This window comes from Saccopteryx leptura, chromosome 3 (assembly GCF_036850995.1).
Source record: "Saccopteryx leptura isolate mSacLep1 chromosome 3, mSacLep1_pri_phased_curated, whole genome shotgun sequence".
NCBI classification, from domain to species: domain Eukaryota; kingdom Metazoa; phylum Chordata; class Mammalia; order Chiroptera; family Emballonuridae; genus Saccopteryx; species Saccopteryx leptura.
The window spans coordinates 107,096,268-107,122,103 of record NC_089505.1 but is presented as its reverse complement, the minus strand read 5'-3'; the positions used below and the strand labels follow the sequence as shown (position 1 = coordinate 107,122,103).

Sequence of the window (25,836 nt, the reverse complement as noted above, 5' to 3'; positions counted from 1 at the left end):
CTTGCTCATGCATTCTAAATACTTGCTACCAAATCTAATTTGAAGAATATGTTAATCTAATTGGGAAGAGTATAATCAGATGTCTTTGGATAAACCGTTCTATTTTTATTAAATGATCAATAGACTAATAAGAGTCAGCAAAGAAAATTTGTCTATTCCATAAGCAGAGAAAGTTTATGTTTCAACTTAAGAGTGATGTATGGGAAATATGTTGGTTTTTGGCTTTGTGGTGTTAGGAAGGCCTGGACTTTCATTGAATTAGGCAGCTTGTTTTTTACATGATAAAGTTTGCCATTTTTGTATTTTCAGAAAAAGAAGGGGAGCATTCAATTCCAAACAGCTGCTTTACCTGGAGAAATACCGACCTAAGATGCGATTACGCTTCAGAGATACCAATGGGCATTGCTGTGTTCAGTAGAGAGAAATATAAACGAAGGCTGACTTGATTGTGGCATTTAGAGGGAACTCTTGGTACCTGGAAATGTGAATCTGGAATCTTGACTGTGTCATCAAAGTAGTGATGGATTCAGTACTCCTCAACCGCTCTCCTAATGATTGGAAAAAAGCAAACAAAAAAGTAATCCCTCTATAACATGAATAAAATGTTTAAGAAAAGAAAAAGAGAAAGAAAAAAGGGATTAATTCAGTAGAGAATGATTTTACTCTTAGTGTTGGATTTTGAATTTCTGCCAGGATTGAATTATTTCAAAATCTCCTGTCTTTTTAACTTTTTCAAAATAGGTCTCTAAGGAAAACCAGCAGAACATTAGCCTGTGCAGAACCATCTGTTTGGGGAGCACAGTCTTCCATTATGCTTGGCACATAGATGTCTCTGTTGTGGATTTATTTTCTTTATTTGGGGTAGGGGGTGGGGGCTACAATTTTCCTCTCTTTTCTATCCTTCCCCCCCCCCCCCATACAAGTTGTAGATGGAATAGGAGATACCCTTGTTGCTATAGATGTGCGTGCAGTCTGGCAGCCTTAAGCCCACCTGGGCACTTTTAGAAAAAAAAACAAAAACAACAAAAAAAAGCAGTGGCATATATATTATATGATCCAGGTGGTTTTTAGTCTTTACTGATGGTGGGGTGTTCATGTTGTTTTTTTTCTTGCAAACTCTATACAACATTAGGCAAAGTAGCCAAGAGCCTTTTGTTTTGGTTTTTGTTTTGATAAGTTAGTATGGAAATGATATTTTTAAGAGGAGCCTCATTTCTCAAAGAATTTAGCTGAGAATCAAATTCTTTTCCAACCATTGAAGCTAAGTGCATATCCCAGAAACTTGTTTTTTGAAGGGGAGTACTCCAGTCCATCACTAAAGATGTGTCCAGGCAGAGTTAGCACACTTTCTACCCTTTGTGGAATTGTGCGCTGTATGTAGCATTACTCTGATTTTCTGTCTAAAGATGTCAGAGAATGCTGGTAGTTTAAAATTTTATTTTAGGACTTACTTGTACTCTGAATTTTCAGGAACAGTCAGAGGAGTAGCAGCAAAGACAATATTTTGGATTTGAGAAATGCTAGTTATGGGTATTTTCCAAACTGCCCCCTATATGTACAGTTCAGTTTAACCACTGATTGCCTTGCTATTTTCTTACTAGGTTCTTTATGTGGTAAAACCAACAATGCCTAGTGAGTATGTGTACACAAGCCTAACAGGGTAGGAGAGAGACATAGAGCAGTCCAACCAGTAGCAAAAGGACTGTGTTGCTAGTGAAATTGGCGTAGTGTCATTTTTGCTGATTCTTTGTTGGGTTCAGTGTGCTGATCTAAAAAAACTTTTCTGCTCTGTTGTGGAAGGCAGTTGTGACCAGGCTGTATCAACAAAGCAGGTTGAAGGAGACCATCAGGGGCTCTTGCACTCTTCATTTAAAAGTTACACACTTCCTAGTGCTCTGCTTCTAAGGATTTGAATAAACATTTAGGGACATCTTGTCCTGCTGGAATTTGCTATGCAGAGCCATAAACTTTCCATTTAGTTAGGATCAGCTAGGCCAGTAGGAATGGACTGGGAACCTTGTCACTGATGATAGATACCTCACATGTTGGCTGGCTATGTGAACTGCCTATCTCCTATGCCAGAGTTGTTTTGCTCTTTAAGGAAATGAAAATCTATAGATTCTCTCCTCCCCTATCCCAGAAAGCAAAATAATGTTTTTGAAATTGTTTCTAGGAAAATGGAAAATGATTGTACTATCCAAAATTCTTTATTTCAGAACATGACAATAGATTCCTTAACATAGGCTCAAGATCAAAACAATATTCTCTAAGCGCAGATAGACTGACTCCAAGGGTTTTGATCAATACCATAACAACCCTTTTTCTTTTGACATGCTTTGACTGTTGTTGTTTGGGAAGAGGGAGAGACAGAGACAGGTGTGTGTGCGTGTGTGCATGTGTGTGGTGTCCACCAGTATCAGTGCCTGCCTGGGATAGGAACATTACATTCCTGGTTCCGTATGAGAAGGATGTATAAAGCAACATGAAACATTTGCCCTCATTTTGTTTTAAATTGCAGACTAATGTTAATTGTTCTCAGAACTGGATTTTCTTCCTCAAAATTAAGTTTTTTATCTTTTGGCTTTAATGAAGTATTGCTAGCTGAAGCCAGTTTGACATGGTGAGAGAGATGTCAGACTGATGGAAGGTGTGCAGCCTGATTTCAAACCAAACCCTGAACCCTTTTAAAGAACAATAAACATATTTTACATGCTCTTTGTTTGTGTGTTTGTTCTTCACCCCCAGGTTGAGTTTCATTAATCTCCTTAGAAAACTTGGTATTCTCAAGGTCTGATTTGGGTCCTGCTAATACTGCAAGCAGGTGAAATAATTAGAGGTTGGGAAGTTCAGAGATTACATGTCACCCTGGTGTTCAGTAAAGGCAAACTCACTGGGATACATCTGCTACATTTTCTGGTTCAGTTCTTGAGCACAACACTGTAGAAACTCAGCATCTTGTCTTATTCCAAAGGATTGGTTTATATCATAGGTTTTGATGAAGCATTCCAACTGTTTTACTTGAACTCTTACAGAACTGAGGTTGGAGGAACTCTGTTTCATAGGATTAGAGGTGGAGAATTTCCCTGAAACCATGGGTAAGCATTTCACCCATCCATTCAAATAACAAACTTTATGTGCTCAAGTTACCAGAATGAAAAGATAAGATGCAGATCCCACTTTGGAGGACCTCAGTCTAGAAGAGTTAGCTATGGAGACATAAGCAAAGGAGTGATTACAGTACTGTGACATAACTCATTGACCCTCTCAGTCTTAAACTTTCCACTTCATGTCCATTATCCAGCTTAAATTCCCTCTTGGCTGCAGTTAAATTGCCTTGCCCCATCTCTTCATTATGGGGACTTTCCTGGCTCAATTCCATTTTTAGCTAAGTTCAGTATGCCATTTTCTCTGTACTTAAGCATTTGTGCAACCAAACTTGCTGTCTGTCTCTAAGTCATGACCTCTATGCTTCAAGTAGACCTTTTTGTACTATCGGACAGTCCTACTACATTTCTCTGTTCCTTGTACTCTCCTTGAAAGCTGTTACATTTTTAGCACTTTTCCCATCCTCTCAGCTTACGACTTTAAAAAAATATATATTTGATTTTAGAGAAAGGATAGGGATAGAGAGAAAGCAGGAAGCATCAACTTGTAGTTGCTTCTCATATGTGCCTTGACCAGGCAAGCCTGGGGTTTCAAAACGGTGACCTCAGCTTTCTAGGTTGATACTTTATTCACTGCACCACCACAGGTCAGGCTATGACCTTAAAAAATTTTTTTTCCACAGCCTCTAACCATCACATCTACTTACCTATCTGCATCTGTGCTTGTATGCTACCTTTCCTCCTGTTAATAGTATAGAGAGATTGTGTTGCCCTACTTGGGGCAAGCTCTTCTACTTGTACCAGATCTCATCCATTACCTGTACTCAGTGGGCCCAGGGTTAGCCCTTCTTTCTTCTGTCCTGTTTGTTTCCTTCTACTAGATCATTCCGATCAGCCTATAAACATGCTGTTATTCCATATTAAAAAATCTTGGTTTGACCCACACGCATCCCTTCAGATACTGTTCTCTTTCTCTGTATAGCAAAACTCAGAGTTACCTACCAGTTCACTCTTCTCTTTGGAACCCACTCCAGTGAGGATTTTGACACCATTGAAACTGCCCATGTAAAGCTCACCAGAACCTCTATGGTACTTTATCCAATGGTCAGTTCTCAATCCTTTTTTTTGATGTGTCCCCAAATGACATCAGAACTCCTTTTTGAAATGATTTGTTCATTTACTATGTAGGCAGAATAATGCCCCCTGCCCCAAAGATGTTCACATTTTTAATCCCTGGAACCTGTAAAGATCTTAAGGACAAAAGGGATTTTTGTGGCCATCACTATGTTGATCTTGAGATGGGGAGATTATCCTGGGTTATCTGGGTGGGCCTGATCTAATTGTGTGGGTCCTTATAATCAGAGTCTTGCCTGGCTGAGGTCAGATGTGATGCAAGCAGAACAACTGGAGAGATGCAATGCTGCTGACGGGAGGATGGAGGGAGGGGCCTCGATCTGGAAAAGTCAAGGAAACAAGTGTAGAAAAGAAAGGCTCTTAACATGAAAAATTTTTCATTCTTTCATTCAAAACTTACTTTCTCTAAAACAAAAAGACTTTGAGCAGAACTTACTTTTTCAGAAAAGACTCCCTGTTCCTGGCCTTGAGACTGGTTTCCCAGACTGTGGCCTTGGGCTAGCTTTGCGAAGTTGCAGGTGTTCTCAGAATGTTTCTCCCTGAATTAACCCTATAGATAAACATTGTAAGAAAGCTTGTTTTTACTGCTATGCTTTCCTCCCCATTCCTCAATCAGTATGTAATTCTACCTATAAAACCTAAGTCCAAACTTTAGTCGGGGCTGCATTGATTTGAACGACTTGGGTATCCACGCAGTCGTGCAGCCGGTTAATTAAAGACTCCCTAATTTGGCTAATTGTGTGGCAAGACGTTTGTTTCTCGCTGTTCCGATACAACAGAAACATTCTCCCCTAGAGCCTCCAAAAAGGAATTCAGCCTGCCAACATCTTGATTTTTAGTTCCATGTGGGACTTCTACAGAACTGGGGGATAATCTGTTGTTTTAAGCCACTTAACAACAAATTTGTGTTAATTTATTACAGCAGCAATAGAAAACTAATACAGACTTATGCCTTTTAGGATACCACACTTGAGTTAGCAGCCACACCTCAGTTTGAGTTTCTGTTTCCTTGTTAGCTCGTCCACTTCTGCTCTATCTACTCGGACTCTAATCTCTGGACTCCAGCCCCATTATCCAATGCCTACTTGACATCTCTCATGAATATCTCACACTTCAAAGAACTTCAATGCCTTCCATGAACACCCTATTTCAAATTGCCACCACTGTGCCACTGGCTATGCTTTAGTTTTCTCCATAGCACCATCATTTCAGACTAAAGATTTTATTGGGGGGGGGGAGGCATTGGTTATTAATAAAATTATATAGGTTTCAGGTGTACAATTCTGTAATCCATCATCTGTATATTGTATTGTGTTTACCACCATAAGTCAGGTCTCCTATCACCATTCATCCCCCCTTTACCTTCTTCTACCTCCCATACCCCCTTCCCTGTGGTGAACACTTGTCTGTGTCTATGAGTTCTTTTTCTTTGCTTGAGCCCTTTACCTTTTTCACCCAGCCCTGCAACTCTCCACCCCTCTGACAGCTTTCACTCTGCTGTGTCTGTGAGTCTGCTTCTACTTAGTTTTTGTTCATTAGATTCCACATATAAGTGAAGTCATATGGTATTTACCTTTCTCTGTCACAGACTTTTTTTTAAAACATTTTTAAAAATTTTTTATTTTTTACAGAGAGAGTGAATCAGAGAGAGGGATAGACAGGGACAGACAGGAACGGAGAGAGATGAGAGGCATCAATCATTAGTTTTTCATTGTGCATTGCAACACCTTAGTTGTTCATTGATTGCTTTCTCATATGTGCCTTGACCGCGGGCCTTCAGCAGACCGAGTAACCCCTTGCTGGAGCCAGCGACCTTGGGTTCAAGCTGGTGGGCTTTTCCTCAAACCAGATGAGCCTGCACTCAAGCTGGTGAGCTCGGGGCCTCGAACCCGGGTCCTCTGCATCCCAGTCTGACGCTCTATCCACTGCACCACCGCCTGGTCAGGCTCTCTGTCACAGACTTGATTGTATGTCTTTACCTACCAGAGTCAGTTCCACAAGGGCACAGCATTTTTTTTGTTTGTTTGTTTTTTTCCCCACTAGATCTTCACCTAGAATGGTGCTTGACGTATAGTGGATGCTTAGTAAGTAGTGAATAAATGGGCACTGATAGAGGCATAAGTGATGGTACTATCGAGAAGCGAATAATTAAAACTTTCCTGGAGCATGTTAGGAAGTTTCACGGTGTTCATATTTTGGGCTTTGGGCTTTGAAGTGTGAGGTAGAAAAGGCTGACGCACGAGATAGCACTGCACATCCACGAGGATGGCTAAAATAAAAGGTGGACAATAACAAGTCTCAGCAAGGTGTAGGGAGATGGGGATCCTTATACATTGCTGATGGCAATGGAGTGGTAGAGCTGCTTTTGAAAACTTTCTCAAAAAGTTTAAACATAAGAGTTGTCAGATGACCCAGTAATTTCCGTATTTCCAATCTCCAATTCAGGGTGTATACCTGAGAGAACGGAAAACATTAGTGGTTGCCTAGGGTGGGGGTGGGAATAGGGGTGATTGCTAATGGAAATGGAGTTTGTTTTGGGGTGATAAAAATGTTCTGGAATTAGTATGGTGGTCACACGACTGTGAATGTGCTAAATGCCATTGAATTGTACACTTACAAATAAGGTTGATATGGGGGAAGTAAACTTCAGGCAGAATAAATAAGACAAGGGAATGGAAGTATGAAAGAGCAAGTACGTTTGGGAGAAGTGGCATGATTGGTTTGTGCTAGGCAGGTTCGGTCATCAAAGTAGGCAGTGTGCCAGATATTCCTTCCAAGTGCCTCCCTGTCTACTCAAGGCCACAAGTAATTGGGTCAGAGATAGCCCAAAGCTAACCAGTAGCCAGAATCTCGGTTTCAACTCAGGGAGACAGACTCCTTGGATGTGAGGAGCCAGTAGGACCAGTGCATGTGCTGAGTCACATACGACATAAGTAAACAGGACAGGGGAGGATGGAGCAGCAGCCTAGGGAAGCAAAACGGAGAGGCTGTGGCCTGGGAGTAGGGGAGAAATATTCTGGCTCTAGCCGAATTCCAAGTCCCACTTTCCCATGAGGTCCAGGTGTATGTTTCTCCTGGAGTCTTTCATTAGTTTCTGCTCTTTCCCTTGCCCCTTGTTTAAAGTAGTTTGAGTTATTTCCTTAATAATCAATAGAGCTTGATTTGAAGGGATTATACAAATAGCATGTTAAGTGCTGTGACTGAAGTACTTATAGGAAGAATGATGATTTAATTTGGTGAGTATTTGAGCACCTGCCAGTGGTTTTCAACCTTTTTATACTTGGGGACTAGTGAAAATAGAATTATTTTGGAGACTGCTAAAGCAGAAATCACTGAGCAAAAAGCAAATTCAACTAAGATCATTGGGTCTATAATCTTCATACAACATCAGGGTGGTTAACTCTTTCACGGACTGACACGAAATATCTGGCGGACCAGCTAGGCACTGAAGATGTACTGGCAAACAAGACTAACTCTGTCTTTGTAGGGCTTAAATTCTAGTGGAAAAGAATAAACAGGTACAGCACTAGGCAATACACTTTCAAAGAGTGATTAGTGCTAGGGAGATAGGAAGAAAGTACCTCCTATAAGGGGCTAGTGGTTGGGGTTATGTATGGAGTTAAGTGGAAAGGTCAGGGAAAGTGAGGAAGGGGAAGGAGCCTACTATGTGCAAATAGTGGAAGTACTTTCCAATCAGTATGTGTAAACTTGAAAAGATGAGCTTGGTATGTTGAGGGAATAGCAATACGGGTAGTATGGCTTGAGTGTAGTAAGAAGTGAAGGTGAAGTTTAGGCAGAGGCCAAATTGATTTGGTGTTGCTGGTAAGGTGGGAGTCATATTGCAGAAGGTATTATGTATCATAACAAGAAAGTTTATTTACTATTTCTCAATCAGGAGGAAACATCAGAGTTAACTATATGGTTTATTCAAAATGTCTTTGTCCAGGCAACACCAAGACCATTCTGAGACAGGGTCTTGAGTTGGGAATCTCTGTGCTGGGCAATGGGGAACCTGTGAAATTTAGTAAACACAGGAGCTACATGGTGAGATCTGTGTTCAGAAGGTTGTTCAAGAAGCTCCTTAAATTAGATGCCATACCTGTTATGCAGATTCAGTGCCTGATTTGTGCTAGGCATGCAATAAATATCAGTGGGATGAATGAGAATGAATTGGAGAGAGTAGGAGCTGAGAGGCCATTTGTGGATGGCGGGTTGATGAAGGCTTGCAGTATGCCAGCACAGAGGTGTTGGGGCCTCAATGAAGGGAGCAACAGAGGAATAGAATAGAAGATTATCTTTCCTTTTAGGCACCAGAGAGAGCCCCAGTCTATCTGCATTCACATGTCAAGGGATTCATTTACCTCAACTGGGATATCTGGCCGGTGGGAGGAAAGATTTGTAAAACCACCCCCAGCTCTGGTCCTCCACAGATCACACAATGCAAACGAAAGCAATTAGAATACCTCACTGCTTACAACCTTGCCAACCACCCTGCAAGAGTTCTCTGGAAAGTGTGACAATGTGATGCATCTGTCTCCTTTGCTGTTTGGGGGTCAGGGCAGTCAGGAAGATAGAGGAATAAGGGGCTGGCACTAGCCCACATCTACCTATGACTGTGCTAAGAATTTTATTATTGCATTATTATCTCATTTATCCTCATAGGCTTCTTCTCATTGCTGACCCCATTTTACAGAGGAGGAAACTGAGAAGTGAAATAACAAGCAGGTGGCCCAGTTAGTGTTTGAATCTGAGTCCATCTGATTCAAAAGTGGGTACTTATCTGCTTGTCTATGGCTATAGTAGAATGGGAAGATGTTATGTTTAGGGTGTTGCTGTGCGTTTTTATGCACAGTAGGAGTCCCTGCTATTTGAGCTGTATTTTTAGGTTAAGCGTGTGTGAAGGGAGCATATGTGTACATGTGTATAACAGTTAACTTGTGCGAACAGTGTAATGGGCCCTACCAGTAACAAACCAGGACATTTGAGCTGAGTCGTTAATAGTTTATAATTGGCTCTGTATTACTGTTGGCTGGTTCCCCTGCGCATAGAGTATTACTCCAGGATTGGTATTTGATTTAAGAAATTTTCAAATTGATTTTATCTTTAGTGCATTAACATGTGGCCTAAATTCCTGCAGAGGCATTCGGTAACCTGCCTGGACATGCTTTAGCAATCATAACTGGATCTGTGCCGGCCGTGTTGCAGCTTTGACTCAGTGCAGATAAATCTCTTTTCTGAAAACACTTCCACCTAAGCCCCACGACTTATTTTTTTAGGGCACTCAAGTGTAGGCCCCTTGAAATTGAACTATATTTTCCATATCATGCTAAAAACACACAACTGGGAATTTGTGAACACGAGTAGATGTAATCTCGCTGGTCCTGTTGGAACAGAACACATAAATATTCAAGGAATGGTGTGGAAATCAGCCTTATTTTCTAGGGTGCCCAATTGCAATGCTTTTTAAAATCAGGAAAATGTGAAATGGGACCCCAAAATGAAAATGTTATCAATATAGCTGAGCACATAAAAATACAGGGTGTTCTGCTATTTCCTTTTTTTTTTTTTGTATTTTTCTGAAGCTGGAAACGGGGAGAGACAGTCAGACAGACTCCCGCATGCGCCCGACCGGGATCCACCCAGCACGCCCACCAGGGGCGATGCTCTGCCCACCAGGGGGCGATGCTCTGCCCCTCCGGGGCGTCGCTCTGCCACGACCAGAGCCACTCTAGGGCCTGGGGCAGAGGCCAAGGAGCCATCCCCAGCGCCCGGGCCATCTTTGCTCCAATGGAGCCTCGGCTGCGGGAGGGGAAGAGAGAGACAGAGAGGAAGGAGACGGGGAGGGGTGGAGAAGCAGATGGGCGCTTCTCCTGTGTGCCCTGGCCGGGAATCGAACCCAGGACTTCTGCACGCCAGGCCGACGCTCTACCACTGAGCCAACCGGCCAGGGCTGTTCTGCTATTTTCTAAGGATTAGCGTAGGTAAATGTTTTTAGCGAAAAAAAATTTTTTTCAGCTCTCGGAGTGTGAATAGATCACTGCTGCATGAAAATACCAATTAATCATCTTCTAATGCTTTTATGCAAATGATTATATTTGACTTTCATTTAGAGCTGCCATTAACACCTGGAACCCTAAGATTGATAACAGGTAAAATTTTAATGAGTTACATAAATAAAAGATTTGAATTTTAGGTGTTTAGATTACTTTACAGCACCTTTATTCATTACTACCGGTCCTCTTAAAATCTAAAAATCACAGGATGAGACAAAATAGAGAGGAGAAGATGGCCTTTCAACGTATCAATTGTTTTAATAGGAAAAAAAGAAGGCTTGGAAATGCTAAACTCTGCAAGTAGTTTTTTCTGCCTTTTGCAATAAGTTGCCCACGTGAGAGGCCTGTGTGTACTCCAGAAGTTTCTATTTTCTAATGCCTTGGGAAAACACTGGCCTTATTTATTTATTTTAAAGATTTTATTTATTGATTATACCAAGGGGGGAGTGAGAAGTATCAATTTATAGGTGCTTCAGTTTAGCTGTTCATTGGTTGCTTGTTGTTATGTGCCTTGACCCAGCAAACCCAGGGTTTCAAACTGACGACCTCAGCATTCCAGGTTGATGCTCTATTCCCTGCACCACCACAGGTCAGGTAGTCCTTTTTTTTTTTTTTTTTTTTTTTGTATTTTTCTGAAGCTGGAAACGGGGAGGCACTCAGACAGACTCCCGCATGCGCCCGACCGGGATCCACCCAGCACGCCCACCAGGGGGGATGCTCTGCCCATTCGGGGCGTCGCTCTGTCGCGACCAGAGCCACTCTAGCGCCTGGGGCAGAGGCCAAGGAGCCATCCCCAGCGCCCGGGCCATCTTTTGCTCCAATGGAGCCTCGGCTGCAGGAGGGGAAGAGAGAAACAGAGAGGAAGGAGAGGGGGAGGGGTGGAGAAGCAGATGGGCGCTTCTCCTGTGTGCCCTGGCTGGGACTTCCGCACGCCAGGCCGACGCTCTACCACTGAGCCAACTGGCCAGGACCCTTTTTGTTTTTTAAGTGAAGATTATCCTTCCTATGAATACTCCTTGCTTTAAAAAATAGGTGTTTTTAATTTCCAAGAATGAAATTAAAAATAGGTTTATTGTAGAAGTTAGGGAAATACAGAAAAAGTGAAGGAAAGACCCTCATTGGCCTACCATCCAGAAACGGCCGTTATTAACATTATTATGTATTCCTTTCCCTTCCCCTCCTCATCCTCAGGTATAATTATATAATTATGTATCTCGCTTTTTCACTTACATAGCCACAATTTATTGAAAGTTTATCACGTGCCAGGCATGTGCTTGTGTTTTAAGTATGTTATCTTTTTTTTTTTCTTTTTTCTTTCTGAAGCTGGAAACGGGAGAGACAGTCAGAGAGACTCCCGCATGCGCCCGACCGGGATCCACCTGGCACGCCCACCAGGGGCGATGCTCTGCCCACCAGGGGGCGATGCTCTGCCCCTCCGGGGGGTCGCTCTGCCGCGACCAGAGCCACTCTAGCGCCTGGGGCAGAGGCCAAGGAGCCATCCCCAGCGCCAGGGCCATCCTTGCTCCAATGGAGCCTTGGCTGCGGGAGGGGAAGAGAGAGACAGAGAGGAAGGGGGGGGGTGGAGAAGCAAATGGGCGCTTCTCCTATGTGCCCTGGCCGGGAATCGAACCCGGGTCCCCCGCACGCCAGGCCGACGCTCTACCACTGAGCCAACTGGCCAGGGCCTAAGTATGTTATCTTTTGAATGGTAGGAGACATTGTCTTCATTTTACAGATAAGGACAGGAAAGCTTAGAAAGGGGTAGGTAGCTTGCCCAGGATCACACGTCTCATAAGTGGCAGAGCCAGAATTCTAACCTGAAATATCTAACTCAGAAACCCTGGTCATATCACTGCTCTGCACTCCCTTTGCGTTCAGTAAGTGGAAGCTATCATTCATGAAACCAACTTGTTCCCTGAGAACACTGCTTTCTCTGTGGCCTCAAATAAATGGGGGCTACTCATTATCTCGTGACCCATGTGCCACAAAGGCCAGTGGGAGATGAGGGGTCAGCTCTCCATGGCCATGACCTGACCATTGCTCTTCTGTCCTTGGGTGATACCAGCTTGAGACAGTTATCAACAGGCAGTTACAACCACTGCCCTTCATGCTGCTGTCCTCTGCCACCCTCCCCATCACTCGGTGCAGGCCGTTCCTTGAGCCTTGAGGGCCAACCCCTGGTCATTCTCTCTTCCTGGGCAAATTCAGTGCCTCTTCCAGCTCCTGAGCGCTAAAGGCCTTTACAGCCTTAACCCAATGACCTATTCTCATGTGAAGTTGAACAGTTTCTTGGGGAAAACAGTTGTGTGTGTACGTTTGTGTGTTTATACCCATATACAATACATACATACCCACATATTAGTTTACCATAAATTTTACTGATCATAAAATATGCATTATTCTTTTTTTTTAATCTATGTGCTGCTTAAGCAAGCACAATAAATCTCTTTTTATATATGCATTATTCTTTATTGCAAATTCCATATAGCCAATTGATTCTCACAGAATGCTTTTGTTGATTTTTGCCAAACTCTTACACCTCAGCCAACGTACGGTTGCAATTGTTAGGACAAACCTAACATAAATATTGGTTAATATTTTCCTTTATGGTGCAGACTCGAAAATAAAACAATGAAGACTTGGGTTTGAACTTCAGTCATTTACCAAAGAGCAACTTCTTTGCAGAACTGGATAATAGTTTTTGAATGCTGGAAGACTATTTCCTCCATTGTTTTGGTGTTGTTTACAATGTAGTTGCTACAGACATAATGCACTTTTAAATTTAATATGCATTACCAAATTTTTCTCCATTACTTGATTTCAAGTGTGGACAATCAATAAAACAGTAAATCAAACTCTGGCTTCTAGCATTTGCCAATTTCCATGGAATATATACTCCTGCGTGGCTAATTTCAAGCTATCAGTTGACATCACTGAACATAGAGTTGGAAAGCGGTGAGCAGTACCTCACCATTGCAGTGTTTCCATCATATAAAGACAATAACTAATAGCATAGATGGGGGTGGGGGAGGAAGAAGTGGGTTTGGGGGGGATGGTGATGGAAGGAGACTTGACTTGGGGTGGTGAACACACAATACAATATACAGATGATGTATTATAGACTTGTACACATGAAACCTATATAATTTTATTTTATTTTACAGAGACAGAGAGAGAGTCAGAGAGAGGGTTAGATAGGGACAGACAGGAACGGAGAGAGGTGAGAAGCATCAATCATCCGTTTTTTGTTGTGACACCTTAGTTGTTCATTGATTGCTTTCTCATATGTGCCTTGTCCAGGGGGCTACAGCAGACCAAGTAACCCCTTGCTCGAGTCAGCGACCTTGGGTCCAAGCTGGTGAGCTTTGCTCAAGCCAGATGAGCCCGCGCTCAAGCTGACAACCTCGGGGTCTTGAACCTGAGTCCTCCGCATCCCAGTCCGATGCTCTATCCACTGCGCCACTGCCTGGTCAGGCAAAACCTATATAATTTTATTAACCAATGTCACCTCAAAACAAAATTAAAAGAATAATAATAAAAAGAAAAATAAAGCATTAAAAAATAACATAGATAATAGTAAAATGTAGGAAGTGATGAATTTTAAGAATTCATGAGCTTTGTCTTTAAATATAATTTATTTAATTATAAATTTCAAATAATGACTGCATTTAACAACCAGCTTGCAAAACTCCTGAAATTTAACAATGACTTGGGACGAGCTGCCCCAGTGCGCCATATGTGTAGGCGACTCTGCACCGACTCTGACCACAGCCTGTCAGTCCCTCTTGCACTTTCTCACCCTCAGCACACATGCTTACCTTTTGATTGATTTTCTAGCCACTCTTCACCCTGCCTTTTCTCCTTTCCATGACAGACCCTGTGCTAATAAGTAAAATCTCCTTTTTCCTTCATCAGCCCCCAGAATTCCAGTTTTTCCCAGGGTTCTGTTTTGGATGGTTTTGCTTTTCTCTTTCTACACATTTTGCTTTGGCGATCTCATCCAAATCCCTGACATTAAGTATACCGATGGCTCCCAAAGCTATCATTCCAACCCACACCTCCCTCTGGAGCTCCAGATCCATTCATCCAACAGTCTATTTGGACACCTCACTTGCTTGTCTCACAGTAGTTTAAACTCGTCATTTCAAGAATATGTTGTTTCCCCAGTCTTCAACCTCCACCCCCAAATCTGACTTTGCCCCTCTTTTTCCTGCCTCAATCAATGGAGATACTTTATTTGCAAAGTCTTCTAAGCGAGATAACTGGGAGTAATCCTTGATTCCTCTCTTTTCTTCATCGCCCCCACTTTTCACCCTGGTACCAAATCCAGATTTACTCATTCACTCATTCATCTATCCACCAAACCTTTCAGCAAAACTGTTTATTAGAATGGCTGCATAGTATATGGGGTAAGGGCACTAGGTCTTGGTGGCAGCCTGCCAAGCCTCAATCCTGGCTCTGTCATTCATTTACGTAGTTGTGCAGCCTTGGGAAATTTGCTTGACCACGGAGTTTTAGTTTTCTTAAATATGTATAAAGTAGTAATAATAATGGAATCTTCCTCACAGGGAACCGAGAAGATGAAATGGGAAATGGGTTGCTCTGAGTGAAGTACTTAAAACACAGCTTGACACAAAGTAAACACTGAAGAAATACCCTCATTATAATGCCAGGACAGCATCCTAAATAAGTGGGAGTGTAGGGCTGCCATAACAAGGTACCACTGACTGGTGGCTCAAACAACAACAACAAAAATGGATCGTCTCCCAGTTCTGGAGGCTACAAGGCCAAAATCAAGGTGTCAGCAGGGTCTGATGCCTGAACCTTTTGGGAGACTCTTTCCTTGCCTCTTCCTATCTTTGGATGGTCAGCTGGCAGTTTATGGCATTCCCTGGCTTGCCGCTGCATCACTCCAATTTCTGCCTTCATCACTTTATGGCATTCTCCCTGTGTGTCTCTATCTTCACCTATCTGTCTTCTTATAAGGACACCAGTCATATTGGATTAGGGGCCTACCCTTCTCCAGTATGACCTTATCTTAACTAATTAGGTCTGCAATGGTCCTATTTCCAAGTGAGGCCACATTCTGAGGTAATGGGGGTTAGGACTTCAACATATCTGCTTTTTTAGGGTGGGGGTGAGGAAACAATCCAACCTATAACAGACAGGAACTATGATATAGGGATGATGTCTGATCCCAGACCTTCTTACCTCCTCTCTCCCTATAGCCGCTGTCTTAGTTCATTCTGTCTTGTCACATCTCCTGACTGGACCCTTGTCTGGCCCCATCATTGCCTACCCTCAAAAAAAGGGTGATCTTTCCTAAACATGAAGTTGATCATGTCACCTGCTTCTGAAGCTCCCTGAGCTTTCAGGAAAGGTATAGCATGAAAAACCCTCCGGGCTCCAGCATCTTCTGCCTCTCTTCACTGAACTCTACACCTCAGTTCCCACCTGACTGTAGGTCCCCACATGCACCATTTCCTTTCGCAACTCCGGACAAGGCCATTCTTCCTGCCTCACCCACATCCTCACATTTCTTCTTCACCTGCGTGGGATGTGGGAAGGACTCCCCTGACACCCTTCCACCTTCTTCTGAGCTCCTTGTGCCCTATGCGCACCCTGAACATGGGAGTTACTGAATTAATTGTTTTTGTTGGGCCCTGCTGACAAGACAGAGCGCCCTGTGATGACCGGGACTATCTTTGTATCCCCTATTGTTAGACATTAGTGTCATGTTTTAAAAATCTTTTCACTATTATAAATGTGATGGATATTTTTATGTTTAAATACTTTAAAAAACTTAAAATGATTTTCTTAGGCCTAACTTAACAACAAAAAGATAAACAACCCAATTTAAAAAGTAGACAAAAGATTGAATAGCTATTTCCCCAAAAAGGATAGACAAATAGCCAAATAAGCTCATGAAAAGATGCTCATTGTCATCTGTCATTAGGAGAATGCAAATCAAAATCACAATGAGATACTACTTCATACTCACTAGGATGGCCTAGGGGAAAAAAAACGAAAAAAAAAAAAAACAAGGCCCTGACTGGTTAGCTCAGTCTATGAGAGCGTTGTCTGGAAACTCCAAGGTTGTGGGTTTGATCCCAGGTCAGGGCACATACAGGAAGTGAGCAATGAATGCATAACTAAGTGGAACAACAAATGAATGCTTCTTTCTCTCTCTCTGTCTTTTCTCCCTCTCTCTGTCTCTCTGAAATGAATCAATAAAAAATTTTAAAAAAACCTAAAAAAGAAAAAAAAAGGCCCTGGCCGGTTGGCTCAGTGGTAGAGCGTCGGCCTAGCGTGCGGAGGACCTGGGTTCGATTCCCGGCCAGGGCACACAGGAGAAGCGCCCATTTGCTTCTCCACCCCTCTGCCGCGCTTTCCTCTCTGTCTTTCTCTTCCCCTCCCGCAGCCAAGGCTCCATTGGAGCAAAGATGGCCCGGGCGCTGGGGATGGCTCCGTGGCCTCTGCCCCAGGCGCTAGAGTGGCTCTGGTCGCAACATGGCGACGCCCAGGATGGGCAGAGCATCGCCCCCTGGTGGGCAGAGCATCGCCCCTGGTGGGCGTGCCGGGTGGATCCCTGTCGGGCGCATGCGGGAGTCTGTCTGACTGTCTCTCCCTGTTTCCAGCTTCAGAAAAAAGAAAAAAAAAAAGAAAAAAAAAGAATCAGCCAATGAATTTAAATATTGCTATTGGTAATGTAAAATGGTACATGGCATAGCCACTATGGAAAAACAGTTTGGCAGTTTCTCTATACCTCATACATAGAATTTCATATAACCTAGCCTTACCTTTAGGTATATACTAAAAAAAAAAAAAAAAATCAAATCAAATCAAATTAGCCTGACCAGGCCGTGGTGCAGTGAATAGAGCGATGGACTGGGATGCGGAGGACCCAAGTTCGAGACCCCGAGGTTGCCAGCTTGAGAGCGGGCTCATCTGGTTTGAGCAAAGCTCACCAGCTTGAGCCCAAGGTCACTGGCTTGAGCAAGAGGTCACTCAGTCTGCTGTAGCCCCACGGTCAAGGCACATATGAGAAAGCAATCAATGAACAACTAAGGAGCCACAATGAAGAACTGGTGCTTCTCATCTCTCTCCCTTCCTGTCTGTCCATCCCTATCTGTCCCTCTCTCCGTCTCTCTCTCTATCTCTGTCACACACACACACACAAAATAAATAAATAAAAAATAGGTGTTTTTCTATTTACAACAACCAAAAGGTGGAAATGACCCAAATGGCCATCAATGGAAGAATGGAAAAACAAATTGTGGTCTATTCGTACAATAAAATATAACTCAACCATAGAAAGATACATACTGCCATGTAGTGAACCTTGAAAAATCATGTTAAGTAAAAGAAGCCAGACAAAAATGGTCTTATAATGTATGATTTCATTTATATGAAATATCCAGAATACATAAATTCTTAGAGATGAAAAGCAAATTGATGGTTGCCAGGGACTAGGGGGAGGGAAGAATGTACACTCACTGCTTAATGGGTACAGGTTGTATTTTGGGATGATGAAAATGTTTTGGAACTAGATAGAGTAGAAATTGCACAATACTGTGAATGTGATAAATGACACTGATTTGTATACTTTAAAACGTTCAATTTTATGTTGTGTGAATTTTACCTCAACAAAGAAATTAAAACAGGAAAAGGAATGAACTACTAACACATGCTACAATATGGATGAACCTTTAAAACATTATTCTGAGTGAAAGAAGCCAGACACAGGTCACATATTGTAGGATTCCATTTATATGAAATACCCAGAATAAATTCATAGAGACAGAAAGCAGATTAGTGGCTGCCAGCGGCTGGGACAGAAGAGGGCTGGGGAGTGACTAATGGAAACGATGTTTCCTTTTGGGGTGATGAAATGTTCCGGAACTAGATAGTGGTGCCAGTTGCACAATATTGTGAATGTACTAAATGCTACTGAATTACACACTTTAAAATGCTAAATTGTATGGAATGTGTATTTTATCACAAAAAAGAAATATTTCCGTAGGAAAGATTTTCTGAAGTGAAGTCAGAGTCAAAGGATGTAGTCCATTATTGAATTTTTGTTGAGAAGGGGTCACTCACTTCCCTCCCACCCACAATGTTTGAGAGTCTGTATTGTGTCTTCACTATACTTGGGTATTGTGGTTAAAAAAAAACAACCCCAAACATTTCACTAATTTGTCATAACACTGTTCCTCTTCAAGAAGGTCCTCGTGTTTCCATGCATAAGGTTAAATTGAATGAGAAGACCTGTTTAGGAACATAGCCAGACTAGATGAACTTTAGAGCTGAGAGAAACCTAGAAAACTATCTAGAACATTGGACCTCACCTTTATCAGACTGATATTGATTAACAACCTTACTATTCTGAAATAAAATTCATGGATAACCTACCTAAAGTCTGCATGATGTAGTACTTTTGCCAATATGAATTTTGGAGTAAATTCCTGGGTTCAAATTCCTGCGAGTGAATTGAGGTACTATTCTGTGCCTCAGTTTCTTCATCTATAAAATGGGGCCAATGACAGTGTCTTCCTCATAGGATTGTTTTGAGGATTAAATTAGTTTAGGATTACAATCTCAACTGTAAACAAAGAAATAAAAGGAAAGGAATTTTTAATGCATTTTAAATGTGTAAATACCTACCTATGATTATCCGTAAGAGACTGAAATAGATGTTTATACCCACACATAGCATCACACTGGGTGCCACAGCTATAAATATAGACTAATACAAGTATGTTGCACCTCAAAAACTATGAGCGTTGCTCTTGGTGATTATGTTCTTTCAAAATCAATTCTTGGGCCAATTTCTAAACAGATCAAATCCCTTGATTTTCACTTGAGTTGCATTTCTGGGAAGTATTTTTAGAAATCATGCTTCTATGTTAAATTCCAAGTTAGAAAATTTTACAGTTTTTTTTTTCATCTTTATAAATGAGTTGTGGGCATGTAAAAGTGGAACATGGGCCATTCTTTATTGAGTGGGACATCCTACATATTTCCGAATGTTTGGAATCCCTGGTCTCGTTCCCTAAATGTCAGTGTTCTGCAGTGGGCATTTCCACCCCCAGTGAGAACCACTGAAGCTATCCCAGCCATCTACTGGGGCTCAGTGAGGGAACTGAAAATGGACACGTATGATTTTGACTGTTCACCCTTTCCCCACCTTCAGCCATGTGATCATTGTTAGTGAGCAGGACTCCAGCCCTGCTCCATTTATCCACCATATTCCTTTCCTTTCCTACACACCATCCTTCCTCCCCTCCTGCCTCCCTTTCTTCTCCAACACCCAACCCATTAGCCAATCCTCTCCCCCCTCCCCCTCTCCCCCTCTCCCTGCCACCGCACCTTCAAGTGCCTTCTATTGGCTCATGCCCCCATTCTTGCCCCGTCTCATAGCAGCCAAAGGAGCTTTTTTAAAAATCACATCAAACCAATCCTCTGTTTCAACTGCTCCAGAGGCTTTCCAAGACACTGGAATAAAATGCAGATTCCTCTCCCTGCCCTCTACGGCCCTGTCTGAGCTGGCCTCACCTTCCAACCCCACTGCGCTCCAGCCACGCTGGCTCACACGGCTGCCTCGCGGGCTTTCCCCAGCTGTTCCTTCTGCCTGGACCTAACTTATTTTCAGCCAGCTCTTTGGAGAACTAACTCCTTATCCTTTGTGTCTACTCAAATGTCACCTCCTTCAAGACCATCCCTGGCCACCTGGTCTAAAATAATCCCATGACCCATTGTTCTTTATTGCCTCACTCTTATTTGTTCTTTAATGCACTTACCATGATGTGAAGTGGGCGTGTTGATTTCCTTGTCTGTCTCCTTACGACACTGAAAGGAACACTGGGATGGAGAGACATCATTAGTCTCCTTCTTCACAGGACCTCAGGGCCTACCTAGCACAATGCCTGCAAGTGCTGCTCAATATTTTATTCAGTGCATGAAGGCCTAACAAGCAACTCCAAATGGACCAATCAGAATCCTCATAAATTTTGCAACTTGACTCAGGAATCTCCTCCTCACCCCTCCTCCTCCTTTTTTTAATGCCTGGGCCTTAGAGCTCAGAAAGTACTGGCAACTGAATGTTCTGCCTTTTGGGCCAGACAACTGGAAGGAAGTCAATCAGTGGGAAAGTTAGAGAAGGAGAGAGTAGAATTTTGTAGGCATATGGAGAACCTGAGGCAGACAAAGATGGGGAGAGCATCTTTGCAGCAGTGGCAGGTGGTCACCAGGTGTTCCTGGGGTCCAGCTGCTAACCTCTTCTCCTTGTGTGTGTTTATATGTGCCCATGTAGGTGTCCTGTTTGTTAAAGATGAATTTCACTGAGGTATATCGCATGCAGCAAAAATCATTGATTTTAACTATGCAATTTTATGCGCTCTAATAACCATTTACAGTTGCTTGGCCCGGTATGGCACAGGGGTTAAAGCTTTGACCTGGAATGCTGAGGCAGCCAGTTCAAAACTCTGGGCTTGCCCGATCAAAGCGCATACGCCAAGCAACCAATGAACAACTAAAGTGAAGCGACTATGAGTTGGTAACTTCATGCTCTACTCCTCGCCCCCCTCTGTAAAATCAAAAATTAAAATCTTAAAAAAATTAACATTTAGAGTTGTGTAACAACCACCACAATCAAGATATAGAACATTTCCTTCAACCCCAGAGCATAGCCTATTCCTTGAGATGCCCCATGATTCTTTCGTAAAAACTACTCTGTTGAGACATATACACAAGAAGCCGCACATATTTAAAGTGTGTAATTTGATATGTTGACACTTGTATATACCCGTGAAGCCATCACTACAGTCGAGATGGCGAACCTCTCCATCACCCCGAACGTTTCCATCTGCTTCTTTGTAGTCCCTCCATCCCAGCCCTCTTTGTCCCGTCCCCGAACAACCACTAATCTGCTTTCTGTCACTATGGATTAGCCTAGATTTTCTAGAAATTTATATAAATGGAATAATACAGTATGCAGTCTTTTTTTGCTGGGCTTTTTTCACTCAGCTTAATTATAAATATTTTCAGATTCATCCGTGTTGTTGGCGGGTATCGATAATTCACTCATTTTTGTTGCTCAGTAATATTCCATTGGATGGATCTGTCACAATTTGTTTATTTATTAATCTATCGATGGGCATTCAGGTTGTTTTCAGTTCGGGATTATTACAAATAAAGCTGCTATGAATATTCATGTCCAAGTCTTTGTGTGCACATAATCTTTTTTCTCTTGGGTAAATAAACACCTAAGCATGGAATGGCTGGATCATGTTATGCTTACTTTATTCTTAATGATAGCTTTCTCTTTTTTACTTAAGCTAATCAATTTAAGAGTGCTCAAGGTCCCTCAGCAGGACTGGGACTCAGTCCCTCCTCCTTGACCCTCTGCGAGCTGTCCTTCTCTGTTCCTGTGCAAATATGCTGCTTGGGGAAGGCTGAGGGCACACCTTACCTTCCTGAGCACGTCGCATTGGAGAAGCAATGTTGGCTTACATTGACCTCTTGCTTCTTGCCAGAGTCTAGAATCATGGAATGTTTTGCAAATGTGCGCTTGCTGCCTCTGGACTGGAATGTTAAATGCCAGCAGAGTTGTCTGGCTTAACAGTCTGATCAAAATATATCTGTGGATAGACAAGGTCAGTTATTGACTCTGTGGAAGGAGAGCCTTAGATGAAAAGACAGTTTGAAGAACAGGGAGCCACAGGGATGAGTTTGAAATGAGGCTGGGGTGCATGCTTTTCCATTTGAGTTTAATTTAATTCTAAAACAGGCATGTATTCCGATGGCTCAAAATGCAAGAGCTAAGGTGGATATACAGTACTGTGAAAAGTCTTTCTCTTACCCATGTCCCAGTCACTGTGTCCCTCTCCCCAGAGGCAACCAGTTCCCTGTCTGTTCTTCCGGAGGTGATTTGCATATGTAAGTATATATTGTCTATCGTGTACATGCAAGCATGTGTGACACTTTCTACACAAGTGCTAGCAGGCAAAACACATTGTTGTACATTTTGATTTTGTTCACTTTGTCCACAGTACAGTGGGAAGAGTCTGCTCATTCTTTTTTTTTTTTTTTTAATATTTACACAGTATTCCATTATACTTATTCAACCTTTTGAGGCAGCATTTGACCACTGGTATTCATAGGATAATGGGATGACAAGGTGAATAATTTTAGTTTGCACAGTAAATAATGACAATGTTACAGGTGGATTCTTTTAGCCAACAGACTGCAATATAATCTGGGTGAAGGCAGACTGAAAGGGAAGGTAATATTTCTAAGCACTTCATATGCTAACAGGATTCATAAAGAGTGGTTCTTAAAGCTTGGTGTCTTTAAGAATTACCAGGGGAGCTAATTAAAAGGGAGGCGTAGCAGGCTCCCCCCTCTTCCACTGCCCCAGAAATTCTGATTCACTGGGGCTGGTGGGTGGGGTTGGTGGAAGCACGGGATTCTAATAAAGGCTGTTTCATTCTCATCTGCGAGGAAGACCATGCCCTGTGGAGGGAAAAGAGCTTTCCACTGAAGGAGAGCCTGAATATGCATTCATTCCAATTATAAAAATAATTGCATTCCCGTATTTTTAAACCTGAAAAAGAATTCATGAATAAGGAAGAGGTTTTTTTTCAAACACTTCAGAAGGATATGCTGTCTCCCCAACCCTCCTTCCCAGTTCTCTTTCTAGAGATGAGCGTTTCTTGTTAGGTCATTATCTTTCAAGAGACATCGGTCCTTACCACGCTGCCGGGAGCGCTATTGTGACTGAGGAAGCAGGACTTGTCTGGGTTTAGAAGCAATGTGGTAGGCGGGGCAGAGCAGCACTCTTGGATGTGGGAGTCCTGGGTCAAAGGCCTTCTTTAATCTCAGTGACTCACTGTGTGCGGGACACCTGAGCTCAGGATTTTATTTGGTTACCTCAGTGACTCTTATAACAACACAGTCTACAGAAAGCAAACTGAGGCTGAGAGGTTTAGTGATTTGCCTATGGGAGGTGAATCACACAGCTAAGGGGATGGAACCAGGATTTAAAATATTTTTTATTTATTGATGTTTTTAGAGAAAGAGAGAGAGGTAGAGAGAGAGGGAAGAAAACTTCAATTTGTTGTTCCACTTAATTTATTTATTTATTGGTTGATTCTTGTATGTGCCCTGACCAGGGATCGAAACCATAACCACGTATGGGGACTATGCTCTAACCAACTAAGCTACCCTGCCGGGCGGAACCAGACTTTTGAATTCAGGTCTAAAGTCTTTGCTTTTAACCACTGTTAGAAGTACTAACCACTTAGCAACTGGGCAATTTTAGGATAAACTCTTACCTACTCTCAGGTTCTTGGCTTCCATAAAATTTTATGGAAACTGCTCACTCACTGTCTTTCTTAGCCACCTGTGTGCTCTGCGGGGACCCTCTGTGTCTTACTCTCCACTGTAGAGGCACCATCTTGCAGTCTGGGCAGACACAAACTCCTGCAGTGGGGCTTGGATAGAAAATACAGGAAAGGTTAATTCTCAGAAGTGTTGCAACTCCTTAGCCCGCTAATTTTTTTTTAGATGATTGTAATTTAAAATTTTTTTCCTATTGATTTTGAGAGGGAGATGAAGGAGGAGAGAGTGGGTGTAAGGGAGAGAGAGAAAGAGAAACATCAACTTGTGGTTTCACTTAGTTGTTCCATTTAGTTGTGTACTCATTGATTGCTTTGTGTACTTTATCCACTGAACCACCTGACCAGGGCCAATTATTTTAATTTTTAGTAAATGGTTCCTAATTAAAGACTAATATGTGCTCAATGCATATCAGAAATTCTTTTTTTTTTTTTTTTTGTATTTTTCTGAAGCTAGAAACGGGGAGACAGTCAGACAGACTCCTGCATGCGCCCGACCGGGATCCACCCGGCACGCCCACCAGGGGGTGATGCTCTGCCCATCCGGGGCGTCGCTCTGTTGCGACCAGAGCCATTCTAGCGCCTGAGGCAGAGGCCATAGAGCCATCCCCAGCGCCCGGGCCATCTTTGCTCCAATGGAGCCTTGGCTGCGGGAGGGGAAGAGAGAGACAGAGAGGAAGGAGAGGGGGAGGGGTGGAGAAGCAGATGGGTGCTTCTCCTGTGTGCCCTGGCTGGGAATCGAACCCGGGACTTCCGCACGCCAGGCCGATGCTCTACCACTGAGCCAACCGGCCAGGGCCAGAAATTAATTTTTAAAAATATCTAAATAACCCTGGCCCAGTAGCTCAATTAGAACATTGGACCAATATGCCAAGGTGTGGGTTCTATCCCAGGTCAGGGCACATACAAGAATCAACCAATGGATGCATAAATGGGTGGAACAAATTGATGTCTCTCTCTCTCTCTAAAAATTAATTTAAAATATTTTTAACAATCTAAATATCCATAATTACACACCAGAAAAATACTTCTTGACCTTTCTCTATCTTTGCTGCCTATAGTTTATATATATATATACACACTTATAATATATATATAATATATACATATTACATATATAATATACATATAAAACAGAGGCAGGCAAAACCCTTATGTACATATAATTTATATATATACATATATACACTGGATCTTAGCCAAAAGGCTGAGAAACAATACACACATATATTAATATTACATATGTCATTATATGTATATAATATATACATATATTAATAGGTATATTGCATATATAATATATACATATGTAATATACATATTATACATATATATGCATGTATATGTACGATTTATAATTAATTGTACATATGTATGTGTGTGTGTGTGTGTGTGTGTATCCCTGTTGTCTGTCTTGCTACCATTTTTCTGCTGTAAATGGGCTGAATAGTCTCTACTCATAAGGCTCCAAGGAGGCTCTGGAGGAGATTTTTGCCAGCATAGTGCCAGGCACACACTGGCTTGTATTTTCTAGATGGCACTTCAGGGAATTAGAGCAGGCATAGGCCTGTCTGTGTTCTCTATCACCCATGGCCTTGAGACTCACCTACTGCTTCTGGGTCTGCAGAGTCACCAAGTGGCCTCCATGTTATGGCAAGACTCCTTGGGGCCTTGGTTGATTAACTAAGTCAGTTAGAGTGTCGTCTTTAAACGACAAGGTTGCAAATTCAATCCTCAGTCAGGGCACACATATGAAGCAACCAATAAATGAATGTCTGAGTGGAACAACAAATGAATGCTTCCCTTCCCCCTCCCTCTCTCTTTTCCTTCCTCTCTCTGTCTCTCTAAAAATCAATCAATCAAGAAAAAATAGAGCCCTGGTGGGATAGCTCAGTTGGTTAGAAAGCTATCCCGATATGCCAAGGTTGCCAGTGACCCCAGTTAGGGCACATACAGAAACAGCTCAATGTTCCTGTCTCTCTGTCTCTCTCTTGAAAAAATAAAACAAAACAAAACAAAAAACCACTTCTGGGAGGCCTCTATGCAGGAGAGAACCGTGTTCCCAAAGGACCCACTTGTCTGATCCCTCTGGCCTTTCTAATGCTCACTGTGTAAACAAACATCTTGACCTCCTGTTTCTCTCTAGTC

At 42.4% G+C, this 25,836-nt stretch overlaps 1 protein-coding gene across 1 annotated transcript in view; it reads left to right on the top strand.

Annotated features, from left to right (window-relative positions):
- PTP4A2 (protein tyrosine phosphatase 4A2) overlaps nt 1-2,715 on the top strand; it is a 36,741-nt gene extending 34,026 nt beyond the window's left edge. The window contains exon 6 of the mRNA XM_066375715.1: nt 310-2,715. Within this exon, the coding sequence (XP_066231812.1) occupies nt 310-418 (109 nt within the window). The 3' untranslated portion in view covers nt 419-2,715. The remainder of the gene's footprint in view (nt 1-309) is intronic.
- The last annotated feature ends 23,121 nt before the right edge of the window (nt 2,716-25,836 follow it).